The 24,490-nt window shown below is 35.5% G+C and overlaps 1 protein-coding gene across 1 annotated transcript in view; it reads left to right on the plus strand.

The window, feature by feature from the left end:
• The window catches only part of SRBD1 (S1 RNA binding domain 1), a 229,899-nt gene that overhangs the window by 45,305 nt on the left and 160,104 nt on the right, over positions 1 to 24,490 (plus strand). Inside the window, exons 10-14 of the mRNA XM_068970186.1 lie at positions 7,489 to 7,592; positions 10,772 to 10,879; positions 14,661 to 14,818; positions 18,395 to 18,485; positions 20,836 to 20,943. Of these exons, the coding sequence (XP_068826287.1) occupies positions 7,489 to 7,592; positions 10,772 to 10,879; positions 14,661 to 14,818; positions 18,395 to 18,485; positions 20,836 to 20,943 (569 nt within the window). The remainder of the gene's footprint in view (positions 1 to 7,488; positions 7,593 to 10,771; positions 10,880 to 14,660; positions 14,819 to 18,394; positions 18,486 to 20,835; positions 20,944 to 24,490) is intronic.

The following is a 24,490-nucleotide window of genomic DNA, read 5'->3' on the forward strand; positions in this document are numbered from 1 at the left end:
CTACTTATTGTCTACTGATAGAGCCTAATGAAAAATAATTTTTGGTAAAACCAGTTACTACTAAAATTCCTTTTGCAGAAATGATTGTGCTGTTAGATATTGTCTCCTTTTATTTGATTTAATTTTATTGCAGCTTTGGAAAAAATAGTTTTATTCTGTTAATAAATATGAATAATACTTTTTTTTCAATGCTTAAAAACATTTTGGTTTCTGCATTTTAACTAGTATGTGTAGCACATATGACATTCTGAGTTAGTTGTTGTTGCATTGAAGTTTGTGATTGACAGATGTTTCTAAGTGACAATACTAAAACCTGAGAAAGTAGAGCATTTTGGGAATGTCAGTTTTGAAGAACAGCCCTGTGTTTTGAGAGCTTTTCAGTTATCTTGGAGGCTAGAGTGATGATATGACAGCTCAGAAAGATGATTTTTCAATCCCTCTGATGCTAAGGCCTCATGTCCCCAACTCTAAACTGTGCTTTTCAGCCTCCACTTAGATAGCCAAGCATATAGCACCCCAGAAGACAGCAGCAAGGGAGGGTGATGACAGACCATGACAAAGGAACAACAGAGGCTGGAACTCCTCCAAATACCGTGGGAGGAGCTGTTGTAGCTGTCTACTAAATTTACATGAATTCTTGCTGCATCTTGTTTTCTTTTTTTTGTACATTGGTCCTTAGTGTGCTCCTTTCTACAACATGGATTTGTAACTCAGCCTTCCCGTTCTTTTTTGATAATAGCTTCTTTCACTGATGTCTCACTTTCTGTGTCTTTTAACAGTACCTCTTTTACATTCAGTGCTGCTGTCATCTACAGTAATTCTGGTATGTCTTTCAGTTCTGTTCAGCCACTCAGTCGTGTCCGACTCTTTGCGATCCCATGGACTGCAGCACGCCAGGCTTCCCTATCCATCACTAACTCTTGGAGCTTGCTCAAACTCATGTCCATTGAGTTGGTGATGCTGTCCAACCATCTCATCCTCTGTCCTCCCCTTCTCCTCCTGCCTTCAATCTTTCCCAGCATCGGGGTCTTTTCAAATGAGTCAGTTCTTGGCATCAGGTTTCCAAAGTATTGGAGTTTCAGCTTCAGCATCAATCCTTTCAGTGAATATCCAGGACTGATTTCCTTTAGGATGGACTGGTTGGATCTCCTTGCAGTCCAAGGAGTCTTCTCCAACACCACAGTTCAAAAACATCCATTCTTCGGCACTCAGCTTTTTTTATAGTCCAACTCTCGCATCAATACATGGCTACTGAAGAAGCCATAGCTTTGACTGTATGGACCTTTGTTGGCAAAGTAATGTCTCTGCTTAAAAAAAAAAATTTTTTTAATTGAAGGATAATTGCTTTACAGAATTTTGTGGTTTTCTGTCATATCAACAAGAATCCGCCATAAGTATACCCATTTCCCCTCCCTCCCAGACCCCCCTCCCATTTCCCTTCCCACCCCACCCTTCAGCCTGTCACAGAGCCCCTGTTTGAGTTCCCTGAGTCTTACAGAAAATTCCTATTGGCTATCTGTTTTACACATGGTATTGTAAGTTTCTGTTACTCTCCCCATACATCTCCCCTTCTCCCTCCTCTCCTCCCACCTTGTCCATAGATCTGTTCTCTGTGTCCATTTTTCCATTGCCACCCTGAAAATATATTCATCAGTGCCATCTCTTCAGATTCCATATATATGTGTCAGTATATGATATTTATATTTCTCTTTCTGACTTACTTCACAAAGTATAATGGCTCCAGTTTTGTCCACCTCATTAGAACAGATTCAAATGCGTTCCTTTTTATGGCTGAGTAGTATTCCATTGTGTGTATGTACCACAGCTTCTTTATCCATTTTCTGACAATCGACATCTAGGTTGCTTCCGTGTTCTAGCTATTGTAAATAGAGCTGCAATGAACATTGGGGTATTTGTGTCTTTTTCAGTTTTTATTTCCTCAGGGTATATGCCTAGAAGTGGTATTGCTGGGTTATATGGTGGTTTTATTGATTTGCATTTATGTGATAGTGAGTGATGTTGAGCCTCTTTTCATGTGCTTGTTAGCCATCTGTATGTCTTCTTTGGAGGAATATCTCTTCAGGTCCCTTTCCCACTTTTTGATTGGGTTGTTTGTTTTTTTGGTATTGAATTGTATAAGCTGCTTGTATGTTTTGGAAATTAATTCTTTATCAGTTGTTTCCCTTGGTATTATTTTCTCCATTCTGAGGGCTGTCTTCACCTTTTAAAGCTTTCAAGTTTAATTAGGTCCCACTTGTTTATTTTTGTTTTTATTTCCATTACTGTAGGAGGTGAGTCATAGAAGATCTTGTTTTGATTCATGTCATTGAGTGTTCTGCCTATGTTCTCTTCTAAGAATTTAATAGTTTCTGGTGTTACATTTATGTCTTTAATCCATTTTGAGTTCTGCTTTTTAATATGCTGTCTAGGATGGTCATAGCTTTTCTTCCAGGGAGCAAGCGTCTTTTAATTTCATGGCTGCAGTCACCATCTGCAGTGATTTTGGAGCCCCCAAAATAAAGTCTCTCACTGTTTCCATTGTTTCTCTGTCTATTTGCCATTAGTTGATGGGACTGGGTGCCATGGTCTTAGTTTTCCAAATGTTGAGTTTTAAGCCAACTTTTTCACTCTCCTCTTTTACTTTCATCAAGAGGCACTTTAGTTCTTCTTCACTTTCTGTGATAAGGGTGGTGTAATATGCGTATCTGAGGTTATTGATATTTCTCCCGGCAGTCTTGATTCCAACTTGTGCTTCCTCCAGCCCAGCATTTCTCATGATGTACTCTGCATATAAGTTAAATAAGCAGGGTGACAATATACAGCCTTGATGTACTCCTTTCCTGATTTGGAACCAGTCTGTTCCATGTCCTGTTCTAACTGTTGCTTTTTGACCTGCATACAGATTTCTCAAGAGGTAGGTCAGGTGATATGGTATTCCCGTCTCTTTCAGAATTTTCCACAGTTTGTTGTGATGCACACAGATAAATGCTTTGGCATAGTCAATAAAGCAGAATTAGGTGTTTTTTCTGGAGCAAAGGTGAGAATGGCCTTGTAGTATATTTTTATAAATAAAGATTAAATAACTTCTTCTACTCTATTATTATATTCTGCATGAATGAATTTATTATCTATAAATCTTTGGATAAAGAACTTTTATTTACTGTTGAGTGTTCCTTTCACTATTTTAGAGAGCTGGCAGACATTGAAGGTTTTGTCCAGCCCCAAATAAAGTTTATTTTGCATTAAAAATTTATTTTTAAGTGATTTTTTTCTGCCAGTGTTTACCTTAGAAATGTCTCAAATATATTTAAAGTATTTTTAAAGTATCTATAGTTTTAAAAATTTTGACAATTTGTTCTGTGTTTAACATTTTACTTGAAAATGCTTTTAAAATTTATATAAAGTTTCAAAAAGATACATACTTTTCCTTTTTTATGTAGCAGTGAAATTGCTGAATTATATAGTATCTCTCTAACCTTTTGAAGAACTGCCATACTGTTGTCCAAAGTGGCTACACTATTTTACCTTTCCACCAACAGTTTATGAGGATTCTGTTTCTTTATATCCTAATCCATACTTACTCTCTGTCTTTTTTATTGTGGCCATTTTATTATCAAGTCATATCTCATTATGGTTTTGATTTGCATTTCTCTAGTAAAAACTGATGTTGAGCATCTTTTTATGTACTCATTGAACATTTCTATATTATCTTTGAAAAAATATGTCTGTGGCCCTTTTGAATATTTTTAGTTAGGTTGTATCTTTTTACTGTTGAGTTATGAGTTGTATGTTCAGGTATAAGTCCTTTGTATGATGTATGATTTGCAAAACTTTAAAATTTTTTTTTGCTAAGGGCTTTCTTCTCACTTTCTTGACAGTATTCTTTGAGGTATAGAGTATAATCTTGTTGAAGTAATCTGTGTAGTTCTTTTCTTGTGTTGATTATGCTTGTGGTGTTTTACCTAAGGCTTTATGTAACTTAAGACTATGTATTTTCCCATGTATTTTCTTCTAAAGTGTCTTATACCAACAGGTGTGATCAATTTTGAGCTAATTTTTGTGTATGTTGTATGGAAACAATCCAACTTCATATCCATGCATGTGACCATCCATTGTCCCAGAGTCACTTATTGAAAAGGCTATTTTCCCCATTAAACTGTCTTAGCAGCCTTGTTGACATCCACTTGATGGTAGATGTATAGACTTACTTCTGGACTGTCAGTTCTATTCTGTTGATCTGTATGTTTATCTTTAATGCCACACAGTTGTTTACTGTAGTTTATAATTGAGAAGTGACAGTCCTCCAGGTTTGTTCTTTTTTTAAACAAGATTGACTTGTTTATGCTGGATTCCTTTAATTTCTATTTGAATCTTGGAGTTAGTTGTTCAATTTCTGCAACAAAACTGACTGGGATTTGATAGGGCTTATATTGAATTTGTGAATTAATTTGGGGATTATTGCCATTTAGCAATATTAAGCCTTCTGGTCCATGGACCTGGGATGTCTTTCCATTTATTTGGGTTCAATTAAAAAAAAATAGTGTTTATAGTTTTCAAGAGTATAAGTTTTGAACTTATTTTATTAAGTTTATTCCTAAGTAATTTATTCTTGCTGGTGGTATGGTAAATAGAATTTTTAAAAATTATTTTCATAATGTTTATTGCTAGTGTGTAGAAATTGATTATCCTGCAACCTTGCTGAACTGTATTAGTTCAAGTAGTTTTATAGTGAATTTCTTAGGATTTAGTGTAAGCAAGAGTATATTATCTGCAAATAGAGATAGGTTTACTTCTTTCTTTTCAGTCTAGAGGCCTTTTATTTCTTGCGTAATTTTCCAGGATAGAACCTTTTATACAGTGTTGACTAGAAGTGCAAGAGGAGACACCCTTGTAATCGTAGAGAGAAAACATCCAGTCTTTCGCTATTAAATATTATGTTGTGGAGTTTTTGTATGTACCTTTTATCATGTTGAAGAGTTTGCTGTCTGTTCCTAGTTTACTCTGTATTTTTTATCATGAACAACTGCTGGAATTTTTTCAAATATTATTTCTGCATTTATTGACATGACCATGTAATTTTTGCTTTTTATTCTGTTGTTAATGATGTATTATGTTAGCTCCTTTTTGGATGTTAAATCAACCTTGCATTCCTGGAATGAATCCCTTTTGAGCCTCATGTATAATTTTTTAAAATATGTTTATGAGTTTGGTTTACTAGTATTTTATTGAGAATGTTTACATCTATATTCATAAGAAGTAACAGTCTTTGCATTTTTCTTACAGTGTTCTTGTCTGGTTTTGGTATTAGGGTAAACAGAAACAGGACGCTTTTTTTGTTCCTATTGTATTTTTTGAGGAGTTTGTGATGAATTGGTATCGATTCTTCTTTAAATATTTAGTGGAATTCAGCAGTGTAGCCATAGGAGCCTGGGTTTTTCCTTGTGGGAAATTTAAAATTATTAATTCTATCTTTTTACTTGTTAGGGATCATTTTGGATTTTCTCTTTCTTTTTTGTTCTCTTTTGGAAGTTGGTGTCTTTTTAGGAATTTGTCCATTTGATTAACCTAATTTGGCGTATAGTTGTTCATAGTATTCTCTTATGATCCCTTTTATTTTTATTTCTGTAATATTCAGATTAATGGCTCCTTTCATTCCTGATTTTGATAACTGGAATGTCTCCTTCTTTGCCTTGGTCATCTAGTGAAAGGCTTGTTGATTTTGCTGATATTTTCCAAGACCTAGCTTCTGGTTTTGTTGATATTTTTTGTTGTTTTCTATTCTCTGTTTTATTTAGTTCCCTTCCATTGTTTATTATTTTCTTCCTTCTGGTTGCTTTAGGTTTGCTTCGTTTGCTCTTTTTTGAGGAGTGTTTTTAATGTGTTTTAAAATAATTATTCTTTTAATACACTAATTAAGAGCAGGCACAGCTTGATGTGAATTTAAATTCCTCCTTTGATCCTTGCTAGCCTTTTGATTTGGGACAAGTTAGTTTTAGAAGAATTATCATATAAAAGTAAGATGATAGCACATGCATTACTGGTGGCTTTGAAGATAAATGAGATAACATTTAGTGCTTAGATGGACCTGACAATTAGTAATTGCTCAATAAATGGTAATGATTAGTAGTTGTTAAATATTCCACTTAGAGTTTTGCATATTTGTATTTATCTTAGTGATGTCTTTGAACAAATAAAGGAAATATATCCTTCTAAGCCTAGTGAACAGTCCCCAAACTTTTTGGCACCAGGGACCAGTTTTGTGGAAGATAATTTTTCCACAGGCCTGGGGTGTGGGGATGGGGTAGGATGTGGAGTGGATGGTTTCAGGGTGATTTAAGCCCTTTACATTTATAGTGTGCTTTGTTTTATTATTTCTATTTATTGTATACTTTGCTTTGTTTTATTATTTCTATTTATTGTATACTGTTGGAGAAGGCAATGGCACCCCACTCCAGTACTCTTGCCTGGAAAATCCCATGGATGGAGGAGCCTGGTAGGCTATAGTCCATGGGGTTGCAAAGAGTCGGACACGACTGAGCAAATTCACTTCACTGTTGTATACTGTATTTCTATTATTATTACAGTAGCTCTACTGCAGATCATCCCAGAGGTTGGGAACCTCTGCTCTCAGTTCAGTTCAGTCGCTCAGTCATGTCCAACTCTTTATAACCCCATGGACTGCAGCACGCCAAGTTTCCCTGTCCATCACCAACTCCTGGAGCTTACTCATGTCCATTGAGTCTGTGATGCTATCCAACTATTTCATTCTCTGGTGTCCCCTTCTCCTCCCACTTTCAGTCTTTCCCAGCATCAGGGTCTCTTCCAGTGAGTCAGTTCTTGGCATCAGGTGGCCAGGGTATTGGAGTTTCAGCTTCAGCATCAGTCCTTCCAATGAATATTCAGGACTGATCTCCTTTAGGATGGACTGGTTTGATCTTGCAGTCCAAGGGACTCTAGAGTCTTCTCCAACACCACAGTTCAAAAGCATCAGTTCTTTGGCACTCAGCTTTCTTTATAGTCCAACTCTCACATCCATCCATGACTACTTAAAAAACCATAACTTTGAGTAGACACACCTTTGTTGGCAAAGTTATGTCTCTGCTTTTTAATATGCTGTCTAGGTTGGTCGTAGCTTTTCTTCCAAGGAGCAAGCGTCTTTTTAATTTTCATGGCTGCAGTCACCATCTGCAGTGATTTTGGAGCTCTAGGTGATCAAAAACTTTCAGTTAGTAGAATCTGAAATGAGATTTTAGATCACCGAAGTCTCTTCCTGTGACTGTCATAGGCTTTGTAGCTCTATTTTATTTTGGTAAAAAGTATTAAAAAATGAGTATTTTTGAATACATTCTTGGTAAATAAATGAATGCACAACTGATAGAACTCTAACCTGGGTAACCACCCAATTTGTTTCACAAGTGTTGACTGATTAAATTGTTCATTTATATATTTTGTGGATCATCATTCTTTGCTCTGTATGTTTGCACTCAGATTCTGGCAATTAACCGTGGAGAGAATTTGAAGATACTGACTGTCAAGGTTAACATTCCTGATGGAGTAAAGAAAGAGTTCTGCAAGTGGTGCATACAAAACAGGTCTGTTTATAGGTTTCTGCAGAATTTTCTTTCTTTCATTTTTAAAATGCTTTATCGAGATCTATATGGAAAGATGTCTGTTGTGTTAAAAAAATAAACGGATAGATGTGTATCCTTTTTACATTTTTATAAAACGTGTGTGTTGAAATAGGAACTATCTGGGAAGTACGTAAGAGTTATTAATAATGGCTATTTCTGGGAAGAAGGACCTCCAGTTTAATCTGTATCATATAAATCTTTTATGCTGCTGCTACTGTTGCTAAGTCACTCCAGTTGTGTCTGACTCTGTGCGACCCCATAGACAGCAGCCCACCAGGCTCCCCTGTCCCTGGGATTCTCCAGGCAAGAACACTGGAGTGGGTTGCCATTTCCTTCTCCAGTGCAGAAAAGTGAAAAGTGAAAGTGAAGTTGCTCAGTTGTGTCTGACTTCTCGTGACCCCATGGACTGCAGCCTACCAGGCTCTTCCACCCATGGGATTTTCCAGGCAAGAGTACTGGAGTAGGTTGCCATTGCCTTCTCCAAATCTTTTATAAAGAGTGTTTTTTTCTTTTTTGAAAAAGATGAATTAACAGAAACATACTGTGTATAGTATATCTGAAGTCTTTTGTTCATTATGGATAATTGAGACAAAATTTTATCAGATAGCATATGAGTAATGAATGAATGAATGACTAGCCACTACCCTTTTTTATTTTTTAAAATTAGCTTTTAGTGTCAGTGCATGGGATAGTCTTATAGCAAATCATTCTGTCCCCAGATGTTTGTCATCACTTTGAGAAAATGCTACACTAGAGTGGTTCTGTAGTAGATTGTCATGTAGTAGATTTAAAGGGAGCTATATAGGGATATCCTTTTCTGTTTTAAATATGGGAAGATGAAAGCTAGATGGAGAGAGCCTACCTTTATCTATAGATACAAAATCAGGGGGAGTGTATTTCTTTGCCAAAGTGGAGTATATTTCTTTGTCTAAAGGGGTAGGCAAAGCATGTCTCTGTCAAAAACACACATGTAAGCCCTGGGTCTTTTTCATTTGTTTATAGTACTTTCTTTAAAAAATTTTTTTAAATTCTAATTTCTTTATTTTTAATTGAAGGATGATTGCTTTACAATATTGGTTTGATTTCTGCCATACAGCAGCATGAATTAGCTATAGGTGTACTTATGTCCCTTTTCTCTTGAACCTCCCTCCCACCTCCCACCCCTGCCTACCCCTTTAGGTTGTTACAGAGCCCCAGTTTTACAGTACTTTCTTGACCCATGTAGGAATTTGAGGTTTGTGACCTCTGTCTTAATCTGTGTGCTTCATTGTACACATCTTATATACCATATCTTTTGTATTGTGGGATTTTAATTAAAGTGCTGCCTGTCTTAGTATTTATTCAGAGATGTTTAACTGTTGAGTTAGAGGAAGAATCATCATCATAACAGTATTACACACTTAAAAGACTACAGTATAGTATAAACATTAGTCTTATGTATGCTCTAGGAAACCAAAAACGTCATGTGACTCACTTAATTGTGATACTTCATTGTGGTGGTCTAGAACCTACCTAACAGACAATATCTCTGAGGTATGCCTATAACAGCAACAGAATATAAAAATAATAACTGTGTCTTAATTCACATCTTAGTTCTCTCTACCTCTTACGACATCAGGAATAGGTGACAGTAGGGAGAAACAAGGTTTGGATGGAAGGAAGGATATATGTTCTATGTAAAATTGCATTCATTCAAATTAAAAAGCAAAACTGTATTTTACTCAAGTAATACCCTTCTATGGAAGGGATTCAGTTAGTTGTTATGTAGCCTTTTGTGTGTGTGTGTCTGTCTGCATGCACGCTCAGTTGTGTCTGTTTGTGACCCCATGGACTGTAGCCTGCCAGGCTCCTCTGTCCATGGAATTTTCCAGGCAAGAATACTGGGGTGGGTAGCCATTCCTTTCTCTAAGGGATCTTCCCAACCCAGGGACCAAACCCAGGTCTCCTGCATTGCAGGCATCTTTATCGCAGAGCCACCAGGGAAGCTCTTGAATCATATTATAAATGCTTAAATATTTGTTCACTGAAATTTAGTTAATTTCCTAGCTGAGATAAGTAAGGGAGATGACAGTGTCCCTAAAGTATATTAATGGTTTATTAAGAATGATTGATAAAATATTAGTATTTTTCTATTCAAGAGCTGTTGAAGGATGCAGGCAGAAATGCTGTCGTTGTAGAGTACACAGAAGGGGTAGGGCTGAATTTGTTCGTCCTTTTTAGCATGTGTTTTTATCTTACTATTCCTTCGCAAATTTCTACTAATGATGGGTTCTCTGATATTTATATTTATCAGTATGTATGCAGATATGCTACCTAATAGAGCAGTACAACCTCAGGAATAGAATGAGTTCTACTCAAGAATGACAAGAGGCAATGAATAAAATAGAGTTTCTCCTTTATTCAATCTATTTTAACTCTCAGGAAGAGATTAAGAAATAGTAAAAGAAGGATACAGTGCTTGTCTTAGCTTCAGCTGCCATAACAAAATACCATAGACTGGGTGACTTAAACAACAGAAATTTTCTCCCAGTTCTGGAAGCTGGAAGTCGAAGATCAAGGTCAGGCTGACTTGGATTTTGATGGGAACCCTCTTTTTGGCTTGTAGACAGTTGCCTTTTCATTATGTCCTCACCTGGCATTGTGGAGAGGCGGGTATCTGATGTTTCTTCTTATGTGGGCACTAATCCCGTCATGGAGACCCTGCCTTCATGACCTCATCTAAACCTAATTATCTCTCAACAGCCCCATCTCCATCCAACTTAGGGGTTAGGGCTTCAACATACTAATTTTAGGGACATAATTCAGTCTATAGCAGTGCTTCAGTAATTTTTGTGACTTTCTTATAGCTTAACAATTTTGGCCATTATTAATAATGCCTTGGGGACTCTCCTCAGAATAGATTTTTCCTTCCTTAAGTTTTGTGTGTGACCATGGTTACCAGGTTTTTAAAAATAAGAACTCCAGATGTCATAGTAATAATTTTCAGACATCACAGCCTCTCCTCACAGATTATGTTACTTTGGCTTCAGTAAAGTTTCTTTCCCCCTTTTCTTTTCCACTTCCTCTCTCCTCTTCCAGGAGCCCTTTTATGGTCTTATTCTTGTTACATCAGTGTTAGAATAGGCTTTTCTTTTTTGCAGGTGGAGACCACGTGGCTTTGCAAGGCCAGAGTTAATGAAGATCTTATACAACTCACTGGATGATTCCTTTAAACGCCTTATTTATCCTCTCCTTTGTAGAGAGTTCAGGTATGCATCTTGTGTTATTTAACTTTGTGTACTGTTTACTTTTATGTATGGTAATAGGCCCATTAAAGCGTGCAGTAAATATTTGTCGATCCATTAACCAAGCCAGAGAACTGAGTCAGAATCCCAGAGTCTTAAATTAAAGCCTAGATTTCAATCTGTAGAGGCATTCACATGCATAGATCATAAAACATAGCTCTTAATTACAGTATACTTTTCAAATCTTGACCACTTAATGTATACCCCTTCCAGTTCTGCAATACCAGTCTTTCAGTTTGACAACCAAGCCAAACAAATGGTTTTATTGATGAGAGATTTGGCTTGGGAGAAACAAACTAAGCAGTTAATAGAGAAGTTAGTTGGCAGCAGTTTCAGAGGTAAGAGAGCCAAAAAAGGCATAAGGAAATCAGTAGAGTGCGTGATGAATATGTTACTGTGAGAGAAAGCTAATATATATGTTTTAAACTCCAAATGGGAGTTGTTCGGAGGAATAATTATCAGCAGTGATGAGCAAATATTATGAGACTTTTAAAGTGACCATCTAAATGGACTAGCAGAAGAACTAAGGTTTACAAAAAACTGCAAAAGAGGTGAGGTACTGAATTATTTGTAGGGGAGGAGATGGACAGAAATGTTGGGAGGTAAAAACCCTCTCTTCTGCCTCTCTCTAACCTTTATCTTGGTAGTTAGCCTTTAGACGCCAGCCATGCCTTCATATATCCTTTCCTTTGTGCTATAGATTTTCTTTATTCTGACTTATTTAAAGGTTTTAGCAAGAGTCACCAGAAACTAGAAATTGTAGCCATCTCTTCAGCCTCACTAGAATTTATAGCAGCCTTTGTGTTTGTCTCTTTTTCCTTTCCTGGACTTGACCGTTGACTTTGGAGGCATTACAGTAGGGAGTGAGCGGATACTTTTAAAAAGGACATATAGCTTCTTTCTGTCCAACTTCTTTTTATCAAGGTTGTTCATTGTTTTGATTCATCCTTTTTAGCCCAGACATCCCTTAAAAATATTGTTTCTTTTGGAACTCTATCTCATTTCAAGTCTGTGAAGTAACATAACTTGCTTTTGAGTGCTGGGATATAATGTTTTTAAAAAGGGCTTTTGTTCTCAATGAAGAAAAAAAAAAGAAAATTATCTTACAAAAATTCCCTTTTTGCTATATATTTATCATTTTCTTATTTGCATATAACATCCAGTGGTGCTTTTGATATTTTTGTATATATTTGATGTGAGTATTTTTATTGCCTGTGGAATAATCTCATTGAGATTTAATATATTTCGTTTGGTGTGGGATATTTAATGTATAATTCTTCTCTGACTTTCGTTAGCAGTGGCAAGCGAGAGCACTTCCCTTCTCTTTTTCTAAAATGCCTGTAGTTAAAAAAATATATCTTAATTCCAGTCCATAAGCTGGTTTGCAGACATTGTCTACAGATGTGTCACTTGGTAGAAACACTTGTAATTACCTTAACAGCAGTTGAGAGAGAAAACCCCTTAAGATTTGTTTCTTAAAGAAAATTATATTAATTCTTTAATTAAAAAGAAATTTGTCCAAATGTAGAAAAATGAAAGAATCAGTAAAACATAAAGAAAAAAAAAAAAAGCACGTAGTTCCACTACTTAGTTTGCCAGACTTTTTCTCCATTCATGTGTGCATATTAAAAGAGATCATATATACTATATTATTTTGCAGCTACTTTACTCAGCTGACTGAGATTCATAGTCTGCTTCTACATTTTTGTTTCCCTGACTTCATGATCAGTTATCCACGTTTCCTTTTTTTATACATACCTCTTTCATCAAGACTACATTATCAGTATTATCAAATATTGTCTTCTATACTGTCTTTTATTGTATCTTGATTTTGGCTCCTCTTTATCTCCATCTTTATTAGGAGAAAATATATCCATGGTTAGTTCAGGATATCCTTGTTTCTTATCTGAATAACTGTACTAGGGTCATAGGTGATCTCTGCCTTGAATTTCCTAATACATACTCTACACTGCTGTCCTAAAATTCCCATCTGATTATTTCACACTCTTCTAACTTAAAATCCTTCAGTGGATCTTCTTTGTCTCCAGAATGAAATCCAAGCTCTTTAGAAAAACCTTTCCTCTGTAGCCCTTTGTCTTGATATTTCTTTTTACTTTTTTGTGTGATATTACTTGCTTTTTCTGTAAATGAGCCATGAACTTTTATATATGCTGCTTCTGTTGCCTGTAATATTTTCTCCTGTGCTCTTCAGCCACTCTTCCTACCTTTGTTTGCTTAACTATTACTTATCCTTCTTGATTCACCTGAGAAGACATTTCTTTTAGGAAGTTCTCCTAATTTAACCATCCCTGTCATGTATATTGTACTCATCTGTTTAATTTTTCTGTTTCTTTCTCTCGACAGTGATCTCCAGGGCAGGGTTGTTTTTGTTTTTGTTTTTTTTAGTTTTGTATCTCTCACACTGATCACAGTACCTTATGTAAGACTGAATACAGATGCTCACTCAGTAAATAAACAGTGAAGATTTAGAAATGCTTATAATGATATTTGCATGTTGCTTGGCTGAAAACAGGGAGAATGATGTTGAAATATTAGACAAAATGAGGGAAAACCCTTAAGAAACTGAATTAAGCCCCCAAAACAAATGTTTGTTAGCTTTAGTTAGCTATGTATACCTTTAGATATGTAGATAATTCTATCTCAACACTGATCTGTGCTCTGAATTGCTTTTGTTTTTGTGGCCATTGGCATGCACTTTTTTTTTGAACCTTGTCTAAGAGAGAAGAGATACTTTTTATAGATTCTTTTTGAATTTCAGTAGATAATACATTAAGAATTTTTGTTAAGTAGATGAATGATGTAAAACTTGGTTTCCAAATGCCTCTTAAGTCCAATGTGCTCAGTCGCTTCAGCTTCAGTCAGTAGTGTTTGACTCTGCGATGCTATTGACTGTAGCCCGCCAGGCTCCTCTGTCCATGGGATTCTCCAAGCAAGACTACTGGAGTGGGTTGCCATGCCCTCCTCCAGGGGATCTTCTCGACCCAGGGATACAACCTGGATCTCCTGCATTGCGGGCAGATTCTTTACTGCTGAGCCACCGGGGAAGCCCTTAAGTCCAGTACAGACATATATGTTTTTATCCTAGAAAAAGTTTTAAAATTAGACTTTTAAAAGCTTCTCTGGATAAAATTGGAGAGTTATTTGTATGAGGTATGGTTCTGGACTGATATTAGTATCTGTGATCATGTCACTTAACTGTGAGAATGCCAAAGGGGATGGAATAGAATGAGAACATGGCATTGAGAGATATTTAGGTGAAGGGTATAAAACTAAGTATTGATGGAGGAGGCTACTTGGGTTCAATAATTTATCACTAATCATATGTTTATATTTTTAATCAGCTGATAAACTTCAATTTGACATTCTATGTAATGTCCAAATCTTGATATACTCTGTCTCTATCATATACACAGATAAATATCTGTGTACATGTAGATTACTTATATAAGGGAGAGCAGATGGAGAAGAAGGGCAGTATGACAAACTCTGCAGGTTTGATGCCACAAAGTTGTTTGTGGTACATGTATTATTGAAATTAGCAAAAAGAGACTCAATGCAATTTTGTATGTGATTTTTTTTTTTCTCTTAAGTTACTTTGTTATAATGAATGCACTAGTGAGGAATAATTGTACAAAATAAATTGTGTTCTTTTTCTGGAAGAAAATTTGAATGAACTAAAAACTGAATACTTTATCTTTTTTCTTCTCCTTTTCTGTTTCTAAAGAGCCAAACTAACATCAGATGCAGAGAAGGAGTCAGTAATGATGTTTGGACGGAATCTTCGTCAGCTCCTTTTAACAAGCCCTGTCCCAGGGCGTACCTTGATGGGAGTGGATCCCGGTTATAAACACGGTTGCAAATTAGCTGTAATTTCTCCAACTAGTAAGCATATCTTTCATTTTTTTTGGTATAGAAGTTGGTTGGTCGTAAATTTCACTTCATGTATTTCACGAGAATGTGGAAATAATCTTAATTTTCAAGGAATAGAAGATGGTTTACTCACAAAAAGGGATATGGGAATCAGAATCATACTTCCTATTTGTCCTGTTGACCTAAACACTCAACTTTTACTTTTATGCCCTTCCCTGGGTCACAGTGGAGATATTGAGGATTAACTGGGTTCAAACATTAATAATTTTATTTATCCCCTATCAAAATATTTGAAAAATATTTTGTTGTGATGCATTTATATATGACGCATTTTAATACTGTATATATTTTAAATACCACAAGACATTTTTATTGTTTTGTTCAGTCAGTATTTTTTTCCTGTTTACTCATTTATTTGCCCTTTCTATTATCTTCATTTCTTTCTACATTTCTATGTCCATTTGAGATCATTTTCTTTCTTCCCAAAACCCTAGCCTGTTACTTTTTAATGTAGATCAGGTAGTGAAAAATTGTGTCAATTTTTTTTTTTTCTTGACTGAAAGTTTCTGATTTGCCTTCAGATTTGAAAAATATTTTGCTGGGTATAGAATTCAAGATTGGCAGTTATTTTCAGTAATTTAAAGATGTCTTTTTTTCTTTTCTGACTACTATAGTTTCTGTTTAGAAGTCAGCCAAAAATCTTATTATTGTTTCTTTGAAGGTAATAATTTTTTCCTCTAACTGATAAAATTTTTTCTTTTCGGTTTTCAAAAGTTTTTGTACATACTTATTAGTTCTTTGTGTGTATGTATTGTTTGTTTTGAGGGGAGGAGAACAGAAATTGTGCTTGAGGTTTGTAGTACTTCGTGAATCTTTTTTCTGAAATTCTAATTACATGTATTTTAGATCATTCAATTTCTTCTTCTATTTCCAATTCTTTTATTTTCCATTGACTGTCTTTGTAACTAATCCTTTATTCTGCTATGTCTAATGTGCTATTGAATTCATCCATTGAGTTATTTAAGGTACTATGTTTTTAAGTTTGTGAATTTCCATTTCATACTTATAAAAAATGGGTTATAGTTCTTTGGTGAACTTCTTCATAAAAAAATGGGTTATAGTTCCATGGTGAACTTCTTCACCTTTTATTTTTTTGATTATTTACATTTTTCTCATATTTCTTTTGGTTTAAGTTTTCCATTTCTGGAATAACTTTTTCTTTCACATTTAATTCATTCCTGTATTCTTTCATCTTATTTCTGACGTTTTCTAGTTCTGATTTATTTTATTCTCATTTTCTATAATCTTTTGTTTGTTTGTTTGTTTTTATATATTAGGTTACAGTTTTTCTCTGTTTGGGGGCACATCTTTCTGTAAGGATATCCTACTAATCTTTTTTGTTTCCTGATTTAAGAAATAATCATTCTGTGTGAAATTTGCTGTGATGCTTTTCTGTTGCTTAATTTTACATAAAATGAGTTTTCCTCAACTTTTAGGATGGAAGGCTAGGTTAGGGTAGCTGCATATCTCTAGAACTGTCATTTCTACTTTTTCCAAATTATTCGGAAGAAAAACTTTTATATCTATTTGGAAAGAGAGATAGCCTTATACTTGTTAAAATTTGCTTTCTTCCCTTTTATCTAGACTTTTTTGCCCCCTTCACCCATACTGTCCTTGCTGTGTGCTCAGTCGTGTCCCACTCTTTGTGACCCCAAGGACTAGCCCACCAGGCTCCTTTGTCCATGGGGATTCTCTAGGCAAGAATACTGGACTGGATTGCTATGCCTTCCTCCACAGGATCTTCCCAACCCAGGGATCAAACCCAGGTCTCTTGCATTGTAAGCAGATTCTTTACCTGAGCCACTAGGGAAGCCCAGTGTGGATACGATTCTGAACAGTTTTTTTCTCACTGTGACGTTTTGTCTTGAATATCCTATGGATTAGTTTCAAGAGTTCAGAGATCAGAGTTTTCCAATCCTTTCTGAACTTACTATGCAATGTTTATACTGACCTATAAATTAGAGTATGCAAAAGTTTTTTTCAGTTTTACTTCCTGGTGTCAAATGAACCAGTTTTGAGTTCCAGGGAAGTACCTTCTGATATTTTGAGGCTTTTTCTGATCTCAGGTCCATGAGATTCTCCAATGTTTTGCTCTGCCTCATCTGATAGAAATGCTGATACACATCCACCTTGGAGTTGTTGGTTCATTGTTCCCACCTGCTCATCTTTTGGGTTTTGTGGGGATAAATTTTTTTATAAATATATTCATGGGTTTTTAATTTTGCTGTCCCAGTTCTTTTTTTTTATATTATGCATTTTTATAGTAAATGGGTAGTGTATTTTGTCAGTGTTTTTTCCTGCATTTGTTGAGCTCTCATATGGCTTTTATCCTTTACTGTATTTGTATTTATTTATAGGATAGTTCTTTTTAAAATTTTATGCACACATACATACATGCATATACACATATATATTTTCAGTCTGTTTTAAGACTTTTCCAGAATTTATTCTAATCTAAATTGACATAAAGTTTTTATAGTACTCTCTCTGCATCTTCTAAATTCATTTCTAATACAATTTATTTGTATCATCTTTATTTTTCTTGGTTGGTATTGCTAAATTTATGTATTTTTCTTAACAGGTGATTTTTAATTTTAAACTTCATTGATCTTCTCTGTTATATGAGTTTTCTTCTTTTCTGTTTCATTTATTTCTGCTTTTTTAACTTTTATCATTTTCTTCCTTATACTTTCTTTGAGATTATTTTCCTGTCCTTTTCCTAACTTCCTAAGTTGGTCATTTAGCTCATCGCTTCTATTCTTTAGGTAGTTACCCTCATATTTTAAAATGTATTTCTGGCTGAAATATTGTTCAGTACAGAACAGGTCACATTTCACAAGTAAGTAGCTAAAAAATTTACACAAGGTCAAGAAATTTACATATCTATAACCCAAAGGAAGAAGTAGAATAGTATTATAACACTTTGATATATAATAAATTTTCAGGAAATGTTAGCTTTTACTATTTTTGATATTAAGTGTTACTAAAAATCATTTCTCTTTTAGGTATCATGGCATATTATCTAGTTAGTAGTGATTTTGTGTAGCAAAATAGAGTCCTAGTAACTCTAAAAGTAACAAAATTTCAGAGTCCTTATGGTGGTATCTGATTAAAGAATATTGAGACAGTAGCATGGAATCATATGTACCATATGTAAAATAGATAGTCGAGTTTGCCGTATGATGCAGGGAGCTCACACTGATGCTCTGGGACAACCTAGAGGGGTAGGTTTGGGTGGGAGGTGAAGGGAAGGTTCAAGAGGGAGGGGACATATGTATACCTATGGCTGATTCAAGTTAATGTATGGCAGAAACCAGCGTAATATTGTGAAGCAATTAACTTCCAATTAAAAATAAATACATTTTAAAAAGAAATAATATATATATATATAAAGAAAGATTCAGACTGCATTTCAAAAAAAGATAAATCAGTTTGCTTTTCAGTTTCAACTTGCTTAATCATATTAGTGGTGTTTTATGTTTTGTAATTTCTTACAAAATGGCTTATTCCTTTTATTTTTTTCCTAAGGTCAGATACTTCATACTGACGTGGTATACTTGCATTGTGGACAAGGCTTCCGAGAGGCAGAGAAAATAAAGAGGCTTTTGCTGAATTTCAAGTATGAAAATAAGTAACCTTTTGAGTACTTTAGTGGCTCAGCCAATCAGAGATAACCTTTGAAATTCCTAATTTGGAGGGGGGTATTAAGGGAAGTGCCTTGGTGTGAGAAAAGGAGCTGTGTTAAACCATGTTGGGGCAAATTGCTGGAGAACTTTGCTATTTGGAGACTGGAGGAATGCTGCCTGCTTCTGCAGCCTTCAAAATTACCTAAACAAAGTTGGTAGTATAAGCAAAAGTGACCATTTAATTCTTCAGTTTGGGCTTTCTCTTTCTCTTCTTCCTCCTCCCCTTTCTTCCTTTTTCTCTCCCTCCCTCTCTTTCTTTTTCATAGATCTGAGGAATGGATTTGGCAGTAGTTGGAAGCTTCAGAAATTACTTGAAAACATACCACATGATTCAATCATAGTTCTTTATTATGGCTTAGAATGTTCTCTTACTTCAGTTATATTACATTTCAATTACATTTTATGCAAAGATGGGCACAATAGAAACATTATGGACCTATCAGAAGCAAAAGATATTAGCAAGAGATGGCAAAAATACACAAAATAACTGTACAAAAAAAAATCTTAATGACGCAGATAACCCTGATGGTATGATCACTCACCTAGGGCCAGACATCCTGGAGTGTGAAGTCAAGTGGGCCTTAGGAAGGATCACCATGAACAAAGCTAGAGGAGATAATGGAATTCCAGCTGAGCTATTACAAAGCCTAAAAGATGATGCTGTGAAAGTGCTGTGCTCAATATGCCAGCAAATTTGGAAAACACAGCAGTGGCCACACTCAGCATTGGTAAAGCTCAGCTTTCATTCCAATCCCAAAGAAAGGCAACAGTACTGTTCAAAGTACTGAAAATTGACTCATCTCACACGCTAGCCAAGTAATGCTCAAAATTCTCCAAGCCAGGCTTCAACATTATGTGAACCAAGAACTTCCAGATGTTCAAGCTGGATTTAGAAAAGGCAGAGGAACCAGAGATCAAATTGCCAACGTCTGTTGGATCATAGATAAAGCAAGAGAATTCCAGAAATACTATGCCAAAACCTTTGACTGTGTGGATCATAACAAACTGTGGAAAATTCTTAAAGGACCACCTGATGTGCCTCCTGAGAAATCTGCATGCAGGTCAAGAAGCAACAGTTTAGAACTAGATGTGGACAACAGACTGGTTCCAAACTGGGAAAGGAGTATGTCAAAGCTGTGTATTGTCACCCTGCTTATTTAATTTGTATGTAGAGTACATCTTGTGAAATCCAGGCTGGATGAAGCACAAGCTGGAATCAAGATTTCTGAGAGAAATATCAATAACCTCAGATATGCAGAGGACACCACCCTTTTGGCAGAAAGTGAAGAGGAACTAAAGAGCCTCTAGATGAAAGTCGAAGAGGAGAGTAAACAGGCTGACTTAAAATTCAACATTCAAAAAACTGAGATGATAGCATCTGGTCCCATCACTTCATGGGAAATAGATGGGGAAGCAGTGGAAACAGAGACTTTATTTTTCTTGGGCTCTGAAATCACTGTAGATGGTAACTGCACGTATGAAATTAAAAGACACTTGCTCCTTGGAAGAAAAGCTGTGACCAATCTAGACAGCATATTAAAAAGCAGAGACATTACTTTGCCAACAAAGGTCTGTAGAGTCAAAGCTGTGGTTTTTCCAGTATTTATGTATGGATGTGAGAGTTAGACCATAAAGAAAGTTGAGAGATAAAGAATTGATGCTTTTGAACTGCAGTGTTGGAGAAGACTCTTGAGAGTCCCTTGGACTGCAAGGAGATCCAACCAGTCCCTCCTAAAGGAGATCAGTCCTGGGTGTTCATTGGAGGGACTGATGTTGAAGTTCTAATATTTTGGCCACCTGATGCAAAGAACTGACTCATTGGAAAAGATGCTGATGCTGGGAAAGATTGAAGGCAGGAGAAGGGGACGACAGAGGATGAGATGATTGGATGTCATCACTGACTCAATGGACATAAATTTGAACAAACTCTGGGAGTTGGTGATGGACAGGGAAGCCTGGTGTCCTGCAGCCTATGGGGTTGCAAAGAGTTGGACACGACTGAGTGACTGAACTGAACTGTTCACTTATTCTTGCCTAAACTTGGTTACCGCTAGGTGGGGAGAAAGCTGACTGTTTTTGAGACTGTGTGACCATAAAACATTTCTCCTTGACCTCCTATAATACCAAATGCAGAGGCATTGTCTTTTATTCTACATAAGTCTGGATATATGAGACAATATGAGCATCATATAATATTGTTTGTGCATTCTGTCCATTTTCTCCTGATTGATTTATAAGCATGCCTTGATCTCATCCCTTTTTTCATTTTGTTTCTTCTTCAAGCTGCAGCACAGTGGTGATTGGAAATGGAACTGCCTGCCGGGAAACAGAAGCTTACTTTGCTGACCTGATAATGAACAACTACTTTGCACCACTGGATGTCGTTTACTGGTAAGGTTGTTAGAAATGTTTCTTTCTCTTTTTTTTTTGAGAGGCAAAGTAACTTCTGAAGTTCGATAGTGATAAATTCTTCTTTCTCTTAAGATGTATATCTTTTTGTCATCATATATCACCTCTTCCCATTCTTAAGAGCTTTGAAGGACAATGTAAAGTGTCTGTCTCTTGGAGAAATTTGAGTTTCAGTATCCTGAAACTGCTTATAGATGCAGCAACTTAGGGCTTGGATTCATGGGATTTTTCAGGCAGTACATTGTGTGAGGGCTGTAGCTAACTAGTGACTAAGTAGAATGATGTCCAGGCCCAGCAGCTGTAGACTGTGGATAGCTTAGCCTTCTTCTCCAAAAGTTTTTCTTTTTTTTAATTTATGTATTTTTAATTAAAGGATAATTGCTTTACAGTATTATATTGTCTTCTGCCATATGTCAACATAGATCAGCCATAAATACTTACGTCCCATCCCTCTTGAACCTCCTTCCTACCCCATCCCACCCGTTTAGTTTGTCACAGAGCACCAGATTTAAGCTCCCTATGTCATACAGCAAATTCTCACTGGCTAGCTATTATATTTTATATATGGTAATGTGTGTGTTTCAATTTGATGTCTGCGAATTAAATAGCTTTGGATTAGCAGGACCTAGATCTGTAGTAGTTCTGCTCCTGGATCTGTAGTAATTCTGCTTTCATTCACCATTGTTTCCTCACTTTCCTTTTAAACCTCAAATAGCCATCTTTCCCTTTTCCAAAGTACGGTTGAATGCTAAATCCTAGAGTTTAATTCAAGAGAAGATAGTTACAATGGATGATATCTAGGGGAAAACATGTAAGAGCCATCTCCCTTGCTTTTTGAAAAATGTAATTCAGCTAATAAGTATGTGATCAGGATCAACAAAACAAAACAAAACCCAGTACAGGAAGAAGAATGCTAGGATCCATTCTGATAGACCAAAAGATGGTGGCTTTTATTTAGTGTAGTATTCCTTGGTATGTGGAATTGTATTGTAGTATATTCTTTGTGCCAAGAGACTTCCCTGGTGGCTCAGATGGTAAAGAATCTGCCTGTACTGCAGGAGACCTGGGTTCAATCCCTGGGTTGGGAACATCCCCTGGAGAAGGGAATGGCTACCTACTCCAGTATTCTTACCTGGAGAATTCCATAGACAGAGGAGCCTGGTGGACTACAGTCCATGGGGGTCACAAAGAGTTGGACCGACTGAGTGACCGTTTCACTTCTTTTTTCACTTTTCTATGCCAGGAATATAATCAAGATGTTAGAAAAGCAAATTCAGGGTAACCAAAGGGGATTAGAAGGGTAGGGTCAATCTGTAGGTGATATGGGATCATGATTCAGGATAGAATCAGGTTGAATTGTCTGTCTTAGCTTTTTTCCCTCTCCATGTTAGTTAGGTCAGTCTAGGAAGTACTGTGAATCTTCCCTATTCTGGGAATTGCACACATACACTCAGTCCTTTTGAGAACATAAGACTAGGACCTGACATAGCTAATTCACTTTCTTTCTGGCAACTTCTCTGATTTCTGTTTAACTTGTTCACATTAATTTGATATAAATATCTTGCATACATTTACAGTGATTGTAAATAGAACTTTATTAAAGACATTAAATATTGAAGATTTGTTGGATTCTATCTGAATTTGCTTAGAGACTCTCCCCTGTCTTGAACTTGCAGCAGTGTGTGGTGGTAGGAGGAGGGTGAGCTTTGGAGCCAGAAGAATCTGGGCCTGTCTTTTGCTGTCATTATGTGCTAGTTATGCGTGTTTGGAAGGCTTACTCTGCCTCTCCGGCCTTCTCTTTCCCTCATCATTAAAATGGGGAATGCTTTAATACCTGGCCTACTAAAAATGCAGTAAATGTGTAAATAGACCAGAAAATGGAAAGAAATAGGGAATGCTTTTGCTTTCAGTAGTAACATTTTGAAATTTTCTTTATAATTATTTCCATATTCAATATTAAAACTTTCTTTAATATTTCTTTTTGTGCTATATTAAGAATTGCTTTACTATGTTACTTTGTATCTCTATAAAGGATGTTAATTTTGTTCCCCAACCATAGTACAGAATTCTTTCATTGTTTATAATTAGTTTTTCAATTCATTTTCTTGGATTTCAAGAGAATATATGATCATATCATTTATAAAAGGTATTGAATTTATCAATTCTTTTTCTAGTTGTAAACCTTTTTATTTTCTTCTCTTCTTTAAATCATGCAGTATCTTTGAAAGGCTATTAAATAGTAATAATAGTGGATTTTTTCCCTTCCTTTAGTTTTATTACAATGCTTCTAGTATTTCCCTTAAGTATGTTACTGCCTTTGTATATATATTTTAAAATCATTTAAAGGAAATAGTCTTTATTTATGAGGGTTTTAAAAATACAGATTCCTATTATACTTAAAAAATCAAAAATAAAAGATAACATTAATGCTTTTTCAGAATTTTGCCATGATTTTCTCTAAAGAGGATTTTTTTCTCTTTTGATCAATATGCTGAATTCTGAAAGTAGTAGATTTCCTACAATTGAACAATCTTTGCAGTTCTAATGTGAACTTTGTCATACTATATCATTCTTTTAATGTACTTTTGGAATATATTTGCTAGTATTTTATTATGTGCTTTTGAAATCCTCAAATGGTGCAAATACATAATCAGAATTTACAGTGTGAGCTTTAGGAAAATCAGCTGTTCAATTTCACTTTATCATCATTTTGCCAGTTCAACATACCTTTATGAAGAAACCATATTTTCTCATCCAGTGCCTTGAAATGACATTGCAAGCTACATTTAAGTTGAAATTTCCAAGCTTTCTCTGGCAGTCATTTTTAATACTCCTGAACAGATAATCTAATGGGCATTCCTATAATTCTGTCAGCTACTTATTTATCCTGAAAAACCTTTTCCTGACAATCCACCAGCACGTTCCTTCTTATCTATTTCTTCTAACAACTTTTGCCCTGATTTATCTGCCATAGGTTAACATACAGCATGATTTATCTGCTAATTTGTAAACCCCATGCATTCTGACCCATCTATCCAACTTCTGTCTCAGTCATTTCTCTTGAAATAAACTCTGGCACTTATACCTTCTATGGAGAAAATCATCCAAAGCTTCAATCTCAGTTATCAAAGGAAAAAAAAATCTGGATTAAGTTATAGATTATAACATGTTGGAACTTAGTTTGTCACACATGTTTAAAGTTGGAAGTGTTTGTGAAAAGGAATTACACAGTATTACATGTATCATTTGTTTTAAGTATGTGCTAGAATGATTTGATCAATTCTCTGGCCCATAGTAGATATCACTTTATTTTTTGAATATCTGAGTATTTGTTCCCATTCATTTTAAAATGTCATACTTGATTATTTTCTGTTTTTTTTTCAATTCCTGTTTCTCCTTTTGTAAAAAAAAAAAAAGTGTTTCCTTTTATATAGTAATGGTGAAATTTATTGAAATGTAGAAATCACTAGCTTCTTATGAAACATTTATGTTTTTATGTACTGTATCTGGTTTCTCCTACATTGATACC

Source organism: Capricornis sumatraensis, chromosome 1 (assembly GCF_032405125.1).
Source record: "Capricornis sumatraensis isolate serow.1 chromosome 1, serow.2, whole genome shotgun sequence".
Classification (NCBI taxonomy): Eukaryota; Metazoa; Chordata; class Mammalia; order Artiodactyla; family Bovidae; genus Capricornis; species Capricornis sumatraensis.